General features: G+C 40.8%; 1 protein-coding gene and 1 long non-coding RNA gene across 3 annotated transcripts in view; both read left to right on the forward strand.

Moving 5' to 3' along the window:
- LOC139669317 (uncharacterized) overlaps positions 1-5,817 on the forward strand; it is a 61,042-nt gene extending 55,225 nt beyond the window's left edge. For both annotated transcript variants that reach the window (XR_011697236.1, XR_011697235.1), the window contains exons 3-4: positions 117-213; positions 2,375-5,817. This is a non-coding gene — a long non-coding RNA (uncharacterized lncRNA). The remainder of the gene's footprint in view (positions 1-116; positions 214-2,374) is intronic.
- A 9,593-nt stretch (positions 5,818-15,410) lies between these two features.
- PKP2 (plakophilin 2) overlaps positions 15,411-16,409 on the forward strand; it is a 44,446-nt gene continuing 43,447 nt past the window's right edge. Inside the window, exon 1 of the mRNA XM_071551166.1 lies at positions 15,411-15,701. Within this exon, the coding sequence (XP_071407267.1) occupies positions 15,488-15,701 (214 nt within the window). The 5' untranslated portion in view covers positions 15,411-15,487. The remainder of the gene's footprint in view (positions 15,702-16,409) is intronic.

A 16,409-nucleotide genomic window follows, 5' to 3' on the forward strand; every position in this document is an offset into this window, starting at 1 on the left:
GGGGAGGTCTGTGTTTATAACACTACTATCACAGATTAGAAAACTCTATGCAATGGCTTAGCTTGTTTCTTCTTAAATGTGATGAACAATAATGCAGTACTTCCTCTGTTTTCCAGGGCTTCAGTGACTCCTAAACTAAACTGATTTGAAGAAAGAACAGTCCTTGATATCATTTTAGCTTGCTGCCAGCACTGTAACACAAGCAGTTACTTGGTAAGGATAATGTTGCTAATCTCTATATACTCTTATATATTTTTATGATCTAATGTTTGTACCAAATAGAAGCCTACTTGAGGAGCAGCCCTGATGAGAAGGACCTGGGGGTACTGGTGGATGAGGGGCTGGACATGATCCAGCAATGTGCGCTTGCAGTCCAGTAAGCCAATTGTGTCCTGGACTACATCAAAAGCAGTGGGGGCAGCTGGTCAGGGGAGGGGATTCTTCCCCTCTACTCCACTCTTGTAAGACCCCACCTGGAGTACCACATCCAGATCTGGGGTCTCCAGCATAAGATGGATGTGAACCTGTTGGAACAAGTCCACAGAAAGGCCACAAATATAGTCAGAGGAATGGAGCACCTGTCCTCTGAAGACAAGCTGAGAGAGTTGGAATTATTCGGTCTGGAGAAGAAAGGACTCCAGGGTGACTTTATTGTGGTCTTTCAGTATTTGAAGGGGATTTATAAAAAAGATGGGGACAGATGTTTTAGCAGGGTCTGTGGCAATAGGACAAGGGGTAATGGTTTTAAAATAAAAGAGGATCAATTTTGATCAGATATAAGGAAGCAGTTTTTTACAGAGAGAGTGGTAAGATACTGACATAGGTTGCCCAGGGGGAATGGTGATGGATGCCCTATTCCTGGAAACATTCAAGATCAGGTTAGACAGGACTCCGAGCTACCTGACCTAGTTAAAGATGTCCCAGCTCATTGCAGGGGATTTGGACTTGATGGCCTTTAAATGTCGTTTGCAACACAAATTCTTCTTTTATTTTACTATTATTTTTTAGAGATTTATTGAATTATTTGAATTGGGGGTTTCCATATTTCGAAAGACAGTACCTTTCAAACGTGAAAAGTACCATTAACTTAGCTCAATTTATCTTCCCTATGGCACAATACAGGTTATTTCTGTGAACTAAAGCATTTCTGGTAGATGAATGCCCAAAGTAACCCTTTTGTTTTCCTCTGTAGAAGTCATCTACATTTGTGAAAGGTTTTTAAACCATTAAAGATTATCACATCTCAGCTGCATCTCATGGAGGCCAAATTTAAAGCTACAAGCTTTCCTGATGGTCATAGTTAAAACTCACACCTTTCAAACCATCATTTTGTTTGGCATGCAAAATATGTCTTTATTTCAGCCATGATTTATCACTGCTACATCAATGTAAATTAAAAAAAAAAGGCATCGCTGCTCAAAATAAATCATGCAGCAATCTTTCCACCTTCAGAGGCCTGCAGGACACACTACCCAGTCATTACCTAATAGCCATCATATTTTATCCTTGTTCCTCCCAAAATGCTGTGCAAAATTTCATTCTAGATCTCAAAGGTCCTGGATGGCTTACAGTATAACTTCCATGTCATATCAAAAGGATACCACATTCCATGTGTTCTTCAGAACCACAGCATATATCAATGGGTTAACCTGCAATTCCTTATGGAAATTTTCTCTGGGTCAATTTGGTTTTAGCAGGAGAGAATGTCCCACAATGTAACCTTCGGTTTCTGGAGACTATAATATGATGGATATGAAACATGCAGATTCATTAGTACTTTATGAATCTCCATTTTGGTTTATAGTGTGATAGCTTTAACCCACCCTTTATTCTTTCTTTCATAAAATAACTTTTTAAAACTTTTACTGGCCTGTGTGACCAAACAGAGATTGCCATTTTGCTTTATTATTAGTCTCATTAAAAAGTTTGGAAGTAGAAATTTGAAAATAAAGTATCCAATTTTTAATGAGACATTTCATGATATCCCAACACATGCTGCTTTCGAAATCTTATTTTACACTTTCAGATTTATGTTTATTACAACACTTCAGTATATTTATGGTCTCATTACTATACTTATTGTAACATGTAACACATCTATGTTTCCAAGCTTTTATTATTTTCCATTGAAAAGACAATAACAATACAGAGGAACAATTCAAAGTTCATTAAAGTTTGGATCAGATTGACTTAACCTCAAGTTCAAAATTTTTGCTATTATTACTCAATTCATGAAGGCTATATTTTCAGCGTGAAAAAATGCTAACAACAGTTCCCATCTGTTTTTTATTATTCATTCTTTATCCTTTCCTCTGGATGAGAACAGAAAATGTCATAGCCATAGCTCCTCTTCTCCTTATCTCCTCATCTTTAGGTGCTGCCTAACAAACATTGCCTGTTGAAATTAAGAAGTTGACATGACTCTCAGCTGAAAATGGGACATCAAATTAAAATTGTATCCTTCCAGAACATATGGAACCCCAAAATCTCTTGAAACCTGATAGTGCCAATGATGTTGATTTTCTTTCTTTTCTGAGCACTGCCACAATAGTTCTTGACTTTAGTTCTCAGTGGGCATGCACTAGAATATCCTTAAATACACAGAACTTCTTTTTATTCCAATCAGCTTTTCCCACATGGATTCCACACAGTAACTTGAAGTTACCCCTTGCACTTACCTTGGCTCTTACTTTTACTCTGGTAGCCCTGTATCACCTCCTGCATTTTCTTCTGCTGAAGTTTCAGATGTCACGAAAGAACAAAGCAATTCCTATTGACTAATCCTTTGGTGATGGCTTTTAAGCCTCAGCTGTGCTCTTCTCAATCTCATTCTGTTCCAACTCATCAAGACCATGACAGCTGCAGTTAGTATAAAGAATCCACAGTGCTGACTATGTCTCAGTCCTTCTTTCTACCATCACCGCCATGTCTGATGATTCCTTCTGCTGGTGTCCCTCCAGCAAAATTCTATTTCGGCAGCAGCAAAAATTTCACCAGATATTCAGTCTGCACTGACATTTTGCTGCTGTTTTGTTTGACCACACTATTACAGCACTGCAGCTCCAAATGCCCAAGCGGAATTATATGTGGGAATTATAAGAGGAAAAAGAAAGTAAGGCCTTCAATCTGGATATAAAGAAACATCATGAACCAAAGAATACAGGGAGTCTCAGAGAACTTAATTGCAATGTTTTCTTATGATTTTGAAGTCAAGTATTATATAAGCATATTTTCTTAGAACTCCATCAAAACGGGCGTGAGCCATATTCCAACTAAGCTCTTACTAAGTTTGAAAAAGGAAAATAAACAAAACTTTGAGTCATTGTAACTTTGATCGGAGATTCAATCCAAGGACTAAATCTCAGTGCTTTTTAATTTACCTCTCAGTAGGCTACAAGATTATATAATTTCTGAAAAACAATAACACCATGTAGGAAAAGTGGCTGACAAGTGCAGTCCCACTTTTCTTCATGTACAATAACAACCAAGAAATAATGGTAGCAATCAAAAATCAGTTTTTGAAAAAGGACACAGACAAGACCTTCTGTTTGACAACTGTGAAAGAAATATAATCAGTGCTTGATGCATAGATTCTTTGTTTCTCTTAATCACATTTATTTCACACTGAAACCCATAATAATATATATAGTTGCACTTTATAAAAGAGAAGATACTATTTGTCTTCTTCTTGAGTACTTCTCGTTCTGGAAGAGCCAAAAATAGAGATAGAAGACTTAACTACCTGAACAGTATTTTTGCCATTTGATGACTAATACAAGATAAATAATCACAGAAATTTGTAATTAGAACAAACAAATTGCCAGCAGAAGGCTTAAAGTCCTGGACTAGAGGTCAGGACTCAGGAGTTATATGACTTTAGGTAAAATTAAGTAGGAGATCTAGAATTTTCTACTCTCTCTATTCTAACTGGCAAGCTTGGATTTGTCGTACTGCTTTTTTCTGTCCTATCTGTTAGCCTGACTTATTGAGGTTATTTTTAAACTGATGGACTTCAGACTGTTTCTGAGGTGGCCACATACTGTGCTCTGGCCAAATCCCATTGTGTACAAGAATGCAATGCACAGTAGCCCCACCTTTTCACTCCTCCTTCTCATACATTGTCTTTCAGAGGAAAGAAATGTGGCTACACAAAGCTAAACCTTATACAGTCCAACCATGTTATTTTGTGAGCAAATTCCCTATTAAATGACCATGACACTAGGCAGAAACCCAAGACATTTTTGTCCCCTCCCCTATTCCTACTGCAAACAGCAATTCCATGAAAAGACACAACAATGTTCTCTGTACTGCTACAGTTTAGGGAACATGTTAATGAAAAAGGATCAGACTTCTATTCTGGTTTGGACAAAACATACATTCATTCCTTGGCCCCACATACAATCACTGAACATGCAAATCTATGCTCTTCACCTCATAAATTAATTGTACTTTGGGTTTTTTTTCCATGTGGAGTTCCAATTGATTAAGACCTCAACATCCCTAGAAAACTGCAGTCCCATTTCACAGCTATGAGTAGAAAAGAAATCCAGAGTTTCTTTCTTTCCAGTGAACTGCCCTGGATATAAGGATAAGAGCATTAGTCTGTGCTTGTCTGCACATTCCTCTGTGTGCTCATACACAAAAAATGAAGAGTCCCATCACCCATTACTAATATACTGTCATACCTCCTTGCAGAACACAGCCCAGCACTGAATAGAAGTTCAAAAAGCTCAGAGCAGCTTTCAGAATGAGATAGGAGAGGAAGCTGAGTTAAAAAAATCCTAGAAAGCTTATACAGCACAATAGATCTATATTAACAGTACTCAACTTTCTTGACCTGAAATATTGCCAAGATCTTGTTTCAGAGCTGTGGAATATAGTACAAAAGAGCATTTTTTCAACTGTGTCCCTATGATGGAGAAAAGAGGAGCTAAATTACTCAGTCCACGAGGGAATAAACAAGCTGTTAGTGATGGATCCCAGCAGTGAGGGGCAAGCTAATGGAAAGTAACTCATGCATGTTTTCCAACTGACTGCAGTTTCTACAGACACAAATTTTCATCATCTTTTTCATCTAAAATGCAGAAAATCAGATATATGCATTTTACATGTGTGTTTGATTATATATTTTTATGAAACTCTTTAATTTCCTTCCCATATTGAGCATTCTCGTACATTTGGCATCTTGCAAGACAGAAAGGTCTATTTCTTCTGGGCTAATGCACTATGAGTTATACTGAAGTTACACTGAAAGAGAAAGGAGAAAAAGGCATGAAGCAGTAACAGGGACTGACACACCTGAGAAAACTGAGTGTCACCCAGCAAAAGAGGACAGAGCCATAGCCAGACAACTCAAGTTACCTGCCTGCTACAGAAAAAAATTTGATGCTGCTCCTTCATCTGTCAATGTCACAGAAAACCAAGCCAACAAAAAAGATATTTCTGGTTTTGCAGCAGCACCAAGGCAAGTCTTCTTACCCTGTGGCCAAACTACTGCTCACACCCAACACAAAGGAAAGAGCAGAAGGACTTAATTGAAAGTGCAAAGGAAGAAGTGGGAACTACCATTTCAGCAGTAACCTATGTGAAAGGTGGAGGGAAATGGCACCCTGAGACAGCGACTTCCTTCGCAATCCAGGAGAGGCTGCAGCAGTTTGTTCCATGAAAGATGATGGACAAGGGGAAACAAACAGACCTGCAAGAATTAAAGTGGTCAGGAAGGAGATTTACTGTATTTCATCCACTTTAACTATAAAAATGTCTTAAATAACTGTGATGCACTAATTCATTAACTTATAAATAAAACATTGATTTAACAACTGGAAGCCCTTGGTGTTCTTTCCATGTTAAAAAAAAAAAAAAGATAAGTTTGAGGAAGAAATTCCAATCCTTCTTAGCATAGGGCTCCAGATCTGGTGAAGAAAACTTTCAGCAGGGCTTTTAGATAAGCTGGATGGAAGTCTGTCAGTAACAGATGTCCACAGTGATCTTTCTGGTTAAATCCAGGCAGTAGGCCACTGAACTTTGTGCAATCCCTTCTTCCAGAGAAAATCTAGATGCACACACACACACACACAAAAAAAAAAAAAAAAAAAAAAAAGCCCTTGTCTGCATGGACTGCTTTTCAGTTGAATATTGCAGTTTAAATTGCCTATTGAGATATGGGCCTTTTGCAGCTGCAGGAAATGAATTATCATCAAGAGTATGTCCAGGGATCAATTAATTTTCATCAATGTCAAAAAAATAGTGTAATTTAAACAAAACCAGCCAGACTGGATTCAGGTTATGGAGAGACTGACTGATTCATTTAAAAATAATCATAAGTGTGTTGCCAAACCCAAATGAAACAGATTCAGTGGATGCCAAGGCAATATTCATTCTTGCTGTGTCTGCATTACTGCCAGTGGCTTCACATCAGGGAAATATTTGGAAGGATTACTTCAGATTTTCAGGAAGTGCTTTATCCCATTATACCATTCAGAATTATTGTCTGGAGTTGACAAAGAGGTGTGAAATCCAGTGTCTGCTGGCACAGAGTAATCCAATGTATGCAAGAGAAAGAAATTCCTAGCTACAATTTCCATTAAACTAAAAGTGAAACAAGATACCACAGAGACCACAGTGGGACTGCATATGTTTCTATAATTTATCTAAAAGATTCCACTAACTGGTAAAAGAAGTAACAACATCCACTTTTCATGTTAATATTAAAATGATAGTTAACTTTAGAGACATAGCACATAGCAAGGAACAGTTGACGGGCACAGAGAACTTCCACTGTGTAGATCCAGCATCTGGATTACCAGATGGCAGATGCTGTGGTATGGATAAGTATACATTAATTTATTATGCAACAAAGAAGCAAAGGGTATGGAGGACATAAAAGTGTTTGAGTATATTGATCAAAACACAGCTAGAGAACATTTGTAGTAAACCCCCAAGGTTTCATTTCATTTTGCAGATGGCTGTAGGGAACTACTTGCCAAATACTCTGTTTTGGTGATGTTGTCAAGTTTGGTTCATGAATACATGTAAAATATTTTGCAGTCTTTGGAACAAAGCAAGCAATTTAAATTTTGATTTCTTCCATTGCTTACTCCCTACAGGAAAGAAATTTATTTCTAACGAATATTTTGGTTGACTTCCCTTCAGACCTATGGCTCTTTTTCACAAAGTTGAACTATGTGTTTGTGTGTATGTTTACACACTTGACCTTCATCATTAAAGCTGATGTGTATTCTACACCCCCATGGACACCTTGCAAGACCACTGAAACTACAGCAGTAGTTTGATGTCCAGTTGCAAATCTCAAATCTCACAGAGATGCATCAGGCAAAATATTTTAAAACAACTCTCAAGGCAAAGTGTAGACATTACCATCAATCAGGTCAAGATCAGGACAGTTAACCATAATGACAAACTAGGGAAAGACCAAATTCGGAGAGTCTGCCAGGACTGGAAATACCATAATAACAGGAGAATTTAATTACCATTATGTAGATTTAAATGTCACACTCTGGTATTTTTAGACATTGTTCAGGAATGTTTCATGGATAAGCTAGTCAGGCAGCTCAAGGGGGAGAGTCTGGTTTTGACTCTCTTCCCAGTGGTATTTTTGGCTTATGTCACAATGTCACTACCAAGGACTAACTCTGTAATAGCCACTAAAATATGTTTACATCCAACATCTTGCAGGAAGCGTGAAGGCCAAAGAAAGAATCCTCTGCACTAGTGTTTGACTTCACAAGGTCAGCTTAGAAGCAGTCAAAAATATTAACTGAACATAAAGGAATTATTAGGTGCAGAATAGTAAACAAGTAAAGGGAATAATGAATATATCACTGTCTAAGCCCAAGGTGTCTCAGCACTTTAAATACTGTGTACAGTTCTGGCATCCCATCTTAAAAATTGTAAAGCTGAGGTAGAAAAATGAAGGCTGATAAAGATGACCTACAGTCTGAAACAATTTGCATACAAAGAGAGATTTTCACCCTGAAAAACCAATTTCAGAGAAACATAATAGTGAACTCTATAATCAGTAGCACAGAAGAGAGGATGAATAAGACACTCTTATTCCTTTTTTTTACCTTAATACAAAAAACAGATTACATCAAGTGAAATTATTTTCTAGTGTTTTTGAACATCAGAAAAGGGAATAGATCTTCTCATAGTCTATAATTAAGCTGTATAACCTGTTACAGAAGGTCAGTGATGAGGCAAAAAGATATCATTCAAATTAATGGGGGAAAATCATTAAAGACAATTAAACACAAAGATACTGCCTCTAGCTAAAGAGATCCCTGAGCTACACATTGCTGTAAGCTGCAGAAGTACTACTCCATCTTTGTGCTTATTTTATCATAGGCATCCACTGCTGGCCACCATGTCAGCATGGTAGGCTACATTAGAACTTTGATCTGCTTCAGGGCATTCCCTAAACTGTGCAGGAAATGTCTAGAATATTAACTTTTTAATTGCATTATACCCACCACTGTCTATGCTAACAACAAAACCCGAAAAAGAGTTAGAAAAATTAAAGAGTATAGATAATAAGGCAGCTTTTTATACTGCAAATCTGGTTGGACATATTTTGAACCAAGATCAGACTGGACTGTACTCTTCCTGACCTGACTTACAAAAAATGTGCCCATAAAAACTTAATCAGTCTGACTTACATAAAGAAAACCCAGAAAGTTCCCAATCTGAGGAAATTATTGTGTTCACAGAGCGACTCTCAACAGCAGTTCTTGCTGGCCAGCTGGACTTGTTGGTCTTACACACAGATTGCTTATAAACTATTCTGACAACTGGAGTCTACCTGAGATTTTCCTTTCCCAGAGAAGCAGACCAGCCAGCTTTGTGACTGTGCAGTTAAGAATTCAACTCAGAATGAATATGTATGTACGCTTTGGTTTTCTTCCAACTTAATCTCCTGTATGTTTTAGTGCATTCTGTCATTTTCTCACACTGACTGATTTGGATGCATTATTCTGGCATTATGCAGGTGAGTGTCTGTTGTAACAGAGCGTTTATGTGTGCACCCCCAGGGTGTGGAAAAACAGTATGATACAGAAATAGCCTCCCCTCATGCATTAAATAATATAATACAAGTAGATTAGAAGGATATCTGTGTTATTTTAGACATAGTTAATCCTACTTTACAGCAGAAAATAAGTTGATATCCTCCTCAAGTCCTGTTTTCTACAACTTCACTAGAAAAAAATAGGATATTTTAATGAAACTAGTAAATTTAATTTTGTCTGGAGGAGGAACATTGACAGCTCTTATATAAGAAATATTTTAATTTTATCTCAAAAAGGACTTTGATGGGGCAGATATGACCAGTAAAAGCCCCTTCACTAACACCATAAAAAATCCCAATGTTTTAAAGTGCTGCTCTAATATTGTTCTCAATAATCACATCTCTATCTTTCAAAATCAGGAGCAAAAAAAAAATGGTTTCCAGTTTATGGGATACCACATTTCTTCAAGAATAACATTTAATGTCTCCATCCCTAACCTGCCTATAAAGATGAGACATCAGTCATTTGGATATATTGTTTACTTGTACTATAAAGTGAAGTCAAAACTCTCAGACATGCAGCCCCTAATGAAAGAGAACCCTGATAAAATTCAGAGCTTCCAGATGATACTCCATGCAGTAACAGCTCAAATAAACACTGACATTTCACTCCTCTGTCCTCACTTTTAAAGTATTTATACCTCCATGTACCTATACAGCATGTTCTTTTACTACATTGACCAAAATGCTAAAGCGTGGAAAAACATCCACACCTGAGACAACTGTATTACTCAAAGCACTGACTGCAGATTACTGAAATTAGCTCCACTTCATTCCTTTCATTCCAAACCTTGCAAACAAGTCACATTACATTGTTGCTCTTTATAGCATAGCATCTGATAAAACCATTTGAATATGTCTTCCTAGATCTTTCTTGGCTGTCTTCCCAATGCCCAGATGACTCAAGAACTGACAGATACAGAGCACAACCTTTGCTCCAATAACCAACTGTGTGCATCTCTGAGACTAAAAAAAAAAGAAGAAAGAAAAAAATAATCACAATTTTAAAGTACTACACTTGATTACTAAAATGAGAGACTCGAAATGGTAGGATAAAACAAAGCACAGGGACTTGGAAAGAAGAGAAATGAGGACAAGAGAACAAGCCTTAGGTACAGTTGTTGCCTGTGTCAGCAGATAGTCAGGCAGCAGACAGTCCAACACACAGATTGGACTGTGCTGTTACTTTATGATGCTTAAATGTAGCACTGCCAGCTTTGGCCTTGTTTCCCTGCTGCTCCACTTTGTCTGCTTTGCAAGCAAGCCTTGAGCTTGCTGCGATAAACTAGATAAGAAGAGAGCAGTCAAGGGAGTGTTTATCCCCAAGATACTGACTGGCTGGGACAGAATGGGCTTTATCACCTTCCCCCAGAACTTGCTGACCACCTCACTTCCACTTCACAATGTGCTGCTGGTCCTGCCAAACACAAAGGATCTGTAGGGACGTGGAAAAATTAGACTAATGATGTCTCCTCCATTTTTACTCACTGAAAAATACCTTTCTGATGGGGCTATGCAGTCAGACTGTCCCCTACCTGCAGTGTGAAGAGGAGTACACATTAAAATTATAACGTTCCCTAGGATCCTGCTGGGGAATCTCCACAGAGATGGTTTATAGTCAGGCATGTTAAAAACTTTACCTCATTTCCCTCTGTTCCTGCTGTCTCATACACTACAACAAAACCTTTTTACAGCATCACAGAAGACTGATGTCATTGTACACAAAGGCAGCCACACCAACACATCCCACTTTCTCTTGGAGACTGCACTACTGTTTCAGAGTACAATCTAACCCCAAAACTTGTGCTGAACATAGCATTCAAAAAAATCCCTTGGTTGAACGTATCTCAGTGCAGGTCTCTAGCAGCATCAACCCTACCCATCAAATTATATGCTATGTGGCAGTGACACCAAGCAAAGCTCAACAGTCTGGCTTGGGCAGAAGCTTTGAGTACTACAATATTGACCAACATCAGCTGCCACCCTGCTGTATGTGGGCTGGATAACCAACAGCTCCAGCTGCAGGAAGAAACAAATTAAGGCAAGATTGATGAAATGAACATGGCTTTATTAATATGGTCAGGATGCAAGTTAGTCCTGTTCTCCTACACAACAAAACAAGCCATAAGCCTGAGGAGCCACTGTTATCTGCTGTCCTTGGTCTTTTGAGACATAAAGCAAAGCCCATGGCCATACAGCAGTTTTGATATGGCATTTCTCAAGTCAGAAAGTTTAGTTAGCTCTAGGCTGTGGCCTGGATTTCAAAACCAGCAGTTCCACACCCACCTCATCAAGATGAGTGAAGGTTTGTGATGTTTCAAGGAAGACCAATGCCATCATGAGTGTGTGTTTGTGTGTGTGTGTGTGCGTGTCTGTGATTGTGTTTTTCCTTTCCTCAGGCAATTTGCTGCTTCCTTGAACTCTGTCTAGGGCAGGGAATGAGTCTCAATCACAAATCTTACTGCTTTATTCTTTCAGGCAGAGAACTCCCATCAAATTCATTTTATCAAAGTAAAAATAGCACTTTTCCTCTAGATGTCTCTGAAAAAAAATCTTTAAATTATCCTATAGGACATGATGTTCTGTTTCAAAAAATGATATTAGGATAAAAGAAATTTAGGTTACTGGAAGAAAATACAAGATACCACTGCCTGGTGAAAAAGATGGGTTGAACCTCTGTTCTGTCTCCTACGACAAAGAAAAGTGCAATAAGATACCGATTTCAGGTTTTAACTCTTTCCTTTGTGCTCCCCAATTCTGCTTGGCAAGTTTTCCCTTCCCAGGAGCAGGGGACGGGAGCAGGCTTGGCCGTGCGTTCTAGGAAGGGAACACGCGGTGGCACTGTGGCCTCTCGCTCTCGCAGGGGGTTTCCTGGTGGGGACGAGTCAGTACCTTTTCCCTCGGAGGGGTCGCGCAAATCGAACCAGAGGACAGAGGACACGTGTAAAAACAATCCTGCTATTCTTGACTAACTTGCACTTACATTCCCAACCATAGGATCCAAAATGGAAAAGGAGAGGGGATCCCAAATCCTGAGTAAATGGCACTTCTTTTTCTGTGGCCCTCGAGATTCGCAGACATTATTTCTTTGTGTATTTAAGATACTCTTTCATGTTTAAACTGAACACCTCAATGTTCATACTTACCCACATTTCCTCTAAGGTTCCTGCAACTAAAAATATCCTGTTTCCAGGGTACAAACTCAGCTGGTTCCCTAAGTCCTAACACAGTAAGGGGGCAAGGGGAGGGAGGGAAAAACAAGCAGAAGGACCAACTACCACAACTTTAATGTAAATATTCTTTGTGGGAAACTTCTGATGGAGAAATGTTGTGTGGTTTAGGCCAAGCACAACCAGTAAGAATAAGAAATAAGTCTTATAAACAAATATCTGGTTTTCTGATCTGCTTGACTCCATCAGACACTGGGCTGAAAGCAAAGGTTTTTGTATGCAGTTCCTCATCCCTTATTTACCATATACATCATAATTGATTCTCTTTTTCAAAAATGTCAGGAGCAAACATCCATCACAAATTGCAATCTTTTCAGGGATAATCCCAGCTGTGCTGCTTTACATCTGCAAATGGTACTTCAGAAGTATTTCCCTCTCAAAAGACTTGGGGCTTTTTTTTTCTTTTTTGGTAATTCAGTTGAGAAGGGATGTTAATCCAACATAAATCAGCTTCAAGGAATTGCTATTGATGGGGCAGTCAGTTACATGGTATTTGTTTATTTTCTTCAGTTAAGAAAAACTCTTCATTCTTTTCTGTTACAGGTCTTGGCTAAGCATTTTCTGAATTGCTGGGCAAGCAAATTTTTTTCTTTCTCCTCTCTTCCCTCACCCCCAACTTTCCAGTCAGCATTCCTAGTTACAAGAAGAGAAATCCATTTCAGAAATCTAATTAAAGACTTTAAAGTCCAGAGAAAAATGCCATTTCTTTTGCCACAGATATCACAAGCACAAATAAATATACATACTCGCAAGATTATGTTAATTACTATTCAAGGGTTCTTTCAACAGAGGCAATGCCGAAATGCCAAGAGCTTGTAAACCTCTATATGGTGTCCATGGCATTTGAGGACAGTTGTTACAAGAGTATTTTCTAAATCCTGAATCCATTTCACATGTAATTTTGTGTGAAACCAAACTGGTTTCGACTATAAAAACTATCCAGATTTCATGTTTTGTGCTGGAGTTCGGGAATGGAGAAGAGGGCAGGGAAAAGGAGGAGGGGAGGAAATGTTTCACATTTTTGAGACTATTTTCTAATCTCCTCGTTCATACTGCCTGAGAATGTAGTATCTATTGTTTACTGGAAGTGCTTTTGTGACTGTCTGTATGTCAGCAAAAGGGTCTCAAAGAGTTTCTAACATAGTTTACATTCCTTCCTAGCTGTGTCTTCCTCATTGCTTTTCCTGCCTTATCCTGTCAATTCTTTCATTTTTTTATACTTGCACTTTTGTTACGATTTTTTCCTGCCCATCATAGCTCTGCCAGTATTCATCGAGGCTGTATGACAGACTGATGAAATGAACACAGCTTTATAACCCAGGCCAGGATGCATGCTAGTCCTGTCCTACTACACAACAGAAAAAAAGGCACATGCCTGAGAAACCACTGTTATCTGTAGTCCTGCCACATACCTCCAACTTCCTCCTTTCCACAAATTCCTGCTCCTCTTTTCCAGCTGGTACCCCCAGAGCTCATCTCCAAACTTTCTGCCCTGATATATAACCTTTCCCCATTTTTAAGAGAGAAGGAGTGTGTCACTCAATTCTTCTTAACCAGTGAAGCTATTATGCATCACTAACATGATCTTTCCTGGGGAATGCCGCATTACAACAAAAGGGAATGACGTTAGTCAGTCCAAGTGATGAGAAGGGCTGGAGGTGCCTCCCACTCTCAGACAAAAAAATTGGAAGAGAGACAGCAATTAAAAATCAGGGGCAAAAGTATTCTGGACTCTCGAGTGTGGAGCCAGTTCCTCCTCCCCATCCTGATGCCCAGTTTCTTAGGTTACACTGTATCCTAACAGAAGGATCACCCCAGTTTCTCCTCAGTCATCCTGTACCCTCACTGCTATCTGAAGCTTGATAAGAAGCAAGTTTCAACAGCTCATTTTGAGTCTCAGTGTGTCTCTGAAACAGCAACATGTGAAGTTAAAAGCCACATTAGTTTCCATTTGCTTTTAAGAAATATCGGATTTTTCATCAAAATACCTACATGTAGTTTGGTGGGGTTTTGAGGGAGGGTTTTAATCATGCAATCCTGGATCACCTATTTCTTTTTCCAAAGCCTGCACTTTCCACAAGACATTGTATGCTCCAGGTGCCTCGTCTTTTCAGCCCACTGTGAGTGGAGTGTTTGTTTAAACAGTGACCCCAAGCCGTGCCCTGACATAGTGTGAGAACTTCAGCCTTCCCCTGACTTGCACTCGCCCAGATGTACTTCAGTGGGTAAGAACATGCTCATGACGGCAGGGGCAGAGCCAGTCGGGGTTTTTTCAACCTTTAATTGGGCAATTCCCTCATCACTTTTTTACAACGAAACGGAGAGAGAGCTGCTTCAACTCATATCTCTGCAATCCCTCTGGGCAGCCTGAAAAAAAAAAACGGAGAGCCGGAAAACCTCCCAAACCAGCAGCACTATACCCACTCCCAACGTCACAATCCCGCCTGAAAGTTTGATCTTCACAGCACAGACCACTGCACTTAAAGCATATATTTCCAGGTTGATACTTACACACACACATTCACAAAATGCATCTTAAATATATAAGATAACGCAAAGCATCTATAAGGGACGGTACATGAGGACAGTGCATATTTATATGTTTAAAACGGGTGCTTGTTCCCGCGGGGAGGCGGAGGTGGTACGTGTGCCACGGGAACCTGGTCTGCCGACGAGTGCGGGACTTGGAGTCAGAGCCGCAAACGCTCACACAGAAACACACACACACACACACACACAAACTCACACACTCACACATAAACAAAGCACACACCCGCACAAACACACACTCACGCACACACAGACACAACGCACCACTCGCATAAACACTCGCACAAACGCACACACACGCACATTCCCCGCCCCGGGAGCGCAGACCCGGCTGCTCCGGGACTCGCGCGGGGAAAGGAGGGGACAAGCAGCGGTTCCCGGACGGCGGTCGCGTCCTGCTGGGTTGGGCTGGGACTCTTCACCCCGCGGGCACAGCAGGGGAGGGGAAGTGCGGAGAGGGGACGGAGAAAGTAAGGGAAGAGGCGGAGCGGGGCGGGGGCGCGGGCCGTGCCTGGCACCTGTGCGGCGGGCGGGGCAGCGCTGGGCGACCGCGGCGCTGCGGGAGCGGCGGCAGCGCAACAGGGTAGCGGAGCTGATCCGATCCGATCGGTGCCCGGCGGTGCCCATGGCCGGCCGCAGCCCCGCCGCCGAGCAGGGCTACATCCGCACCGTGCTGGGCCAGCAGATCCTGGGGGAGCTGGACAGCTCCAGCCTGGCGCTGCCCTCGGAGGACCGGCTCAAGCTGTCGGGCGAGCGCGCCGGGGAGGAGAAGGCGCTGCGGATCCACCGGCAGGTCCAGCAGACACTGGCCAGAAAGAGCCGGGGCTCGCTGTACAATGGTGAGTGCCCGCCCTGGCCCCTTGGAGCTCGGGAAAGGGTCCTGGGGTGGGACCCGAGCTGGCCTCGGGCGGACGCAGCCGAGCCCTCGCCTTCCCTGCACTGGGAGGTGCCGGTCCGTGATTGGGTTTGGCAGAAAAAAAGTGACTCTTCGCCTCTTCCCTTTCTGTTTTCCCACTCCAGTGAGTCAGAAGTTTCTCCCAAACTCTGGCTGTAACTTTGTGGGCGGTGGGGCCGCTCTCGACTCTCCGCTGCCCAGGAGGGGGAGGAATTGAGGCGAAATTCTCTTAATCCAGCGACCGTTTAATGTGCTTATTTTAATGCCTTTACCCACTGGTACTGTTTGCTAAATAAAATAGGAAGAAATAGAGGAAATGTTTTGTCTTGTTAACTGTGAAATTAAAACAAACAAAATAACAGAAAACTAAAAGGAAGTTTGGAAAAGTAGGTCTGGGAAATGCATGAATGGGAAACACAGAACCATAATGCTATCAGACATTATTTACCCAGTTCTTTGACATGCCTGATACAGATTGACGTCAGTCACTCCGTGCTTCTAAGATCTTGTAGCCAGAAGGCTGGACCTGTCAGTAAAGTCTGTAGTCACACCTTTTGCCCCAACCAGGGCCTGATGGCAGCATCAGGCACCCACAGAGTGGCTGTCAGGTGCTGAGGGTTAAGGGTGAGGTGCTCGAGGGGTTCAGTCTTAA

This window comes from Pithys albifrons, chromosome 3 (assembly GCF_047495875.1).
Source record: "Pithys albifrons albifrons isolate INPA30051 chromosome 3, PitAlb_v1, whole genome shotgun sequence".
NCBI lineage: Eukaryota > Metazoa > Chordata > Aves > Passeriformes > Thamnophilidae > Pithys > Pithys albifrons.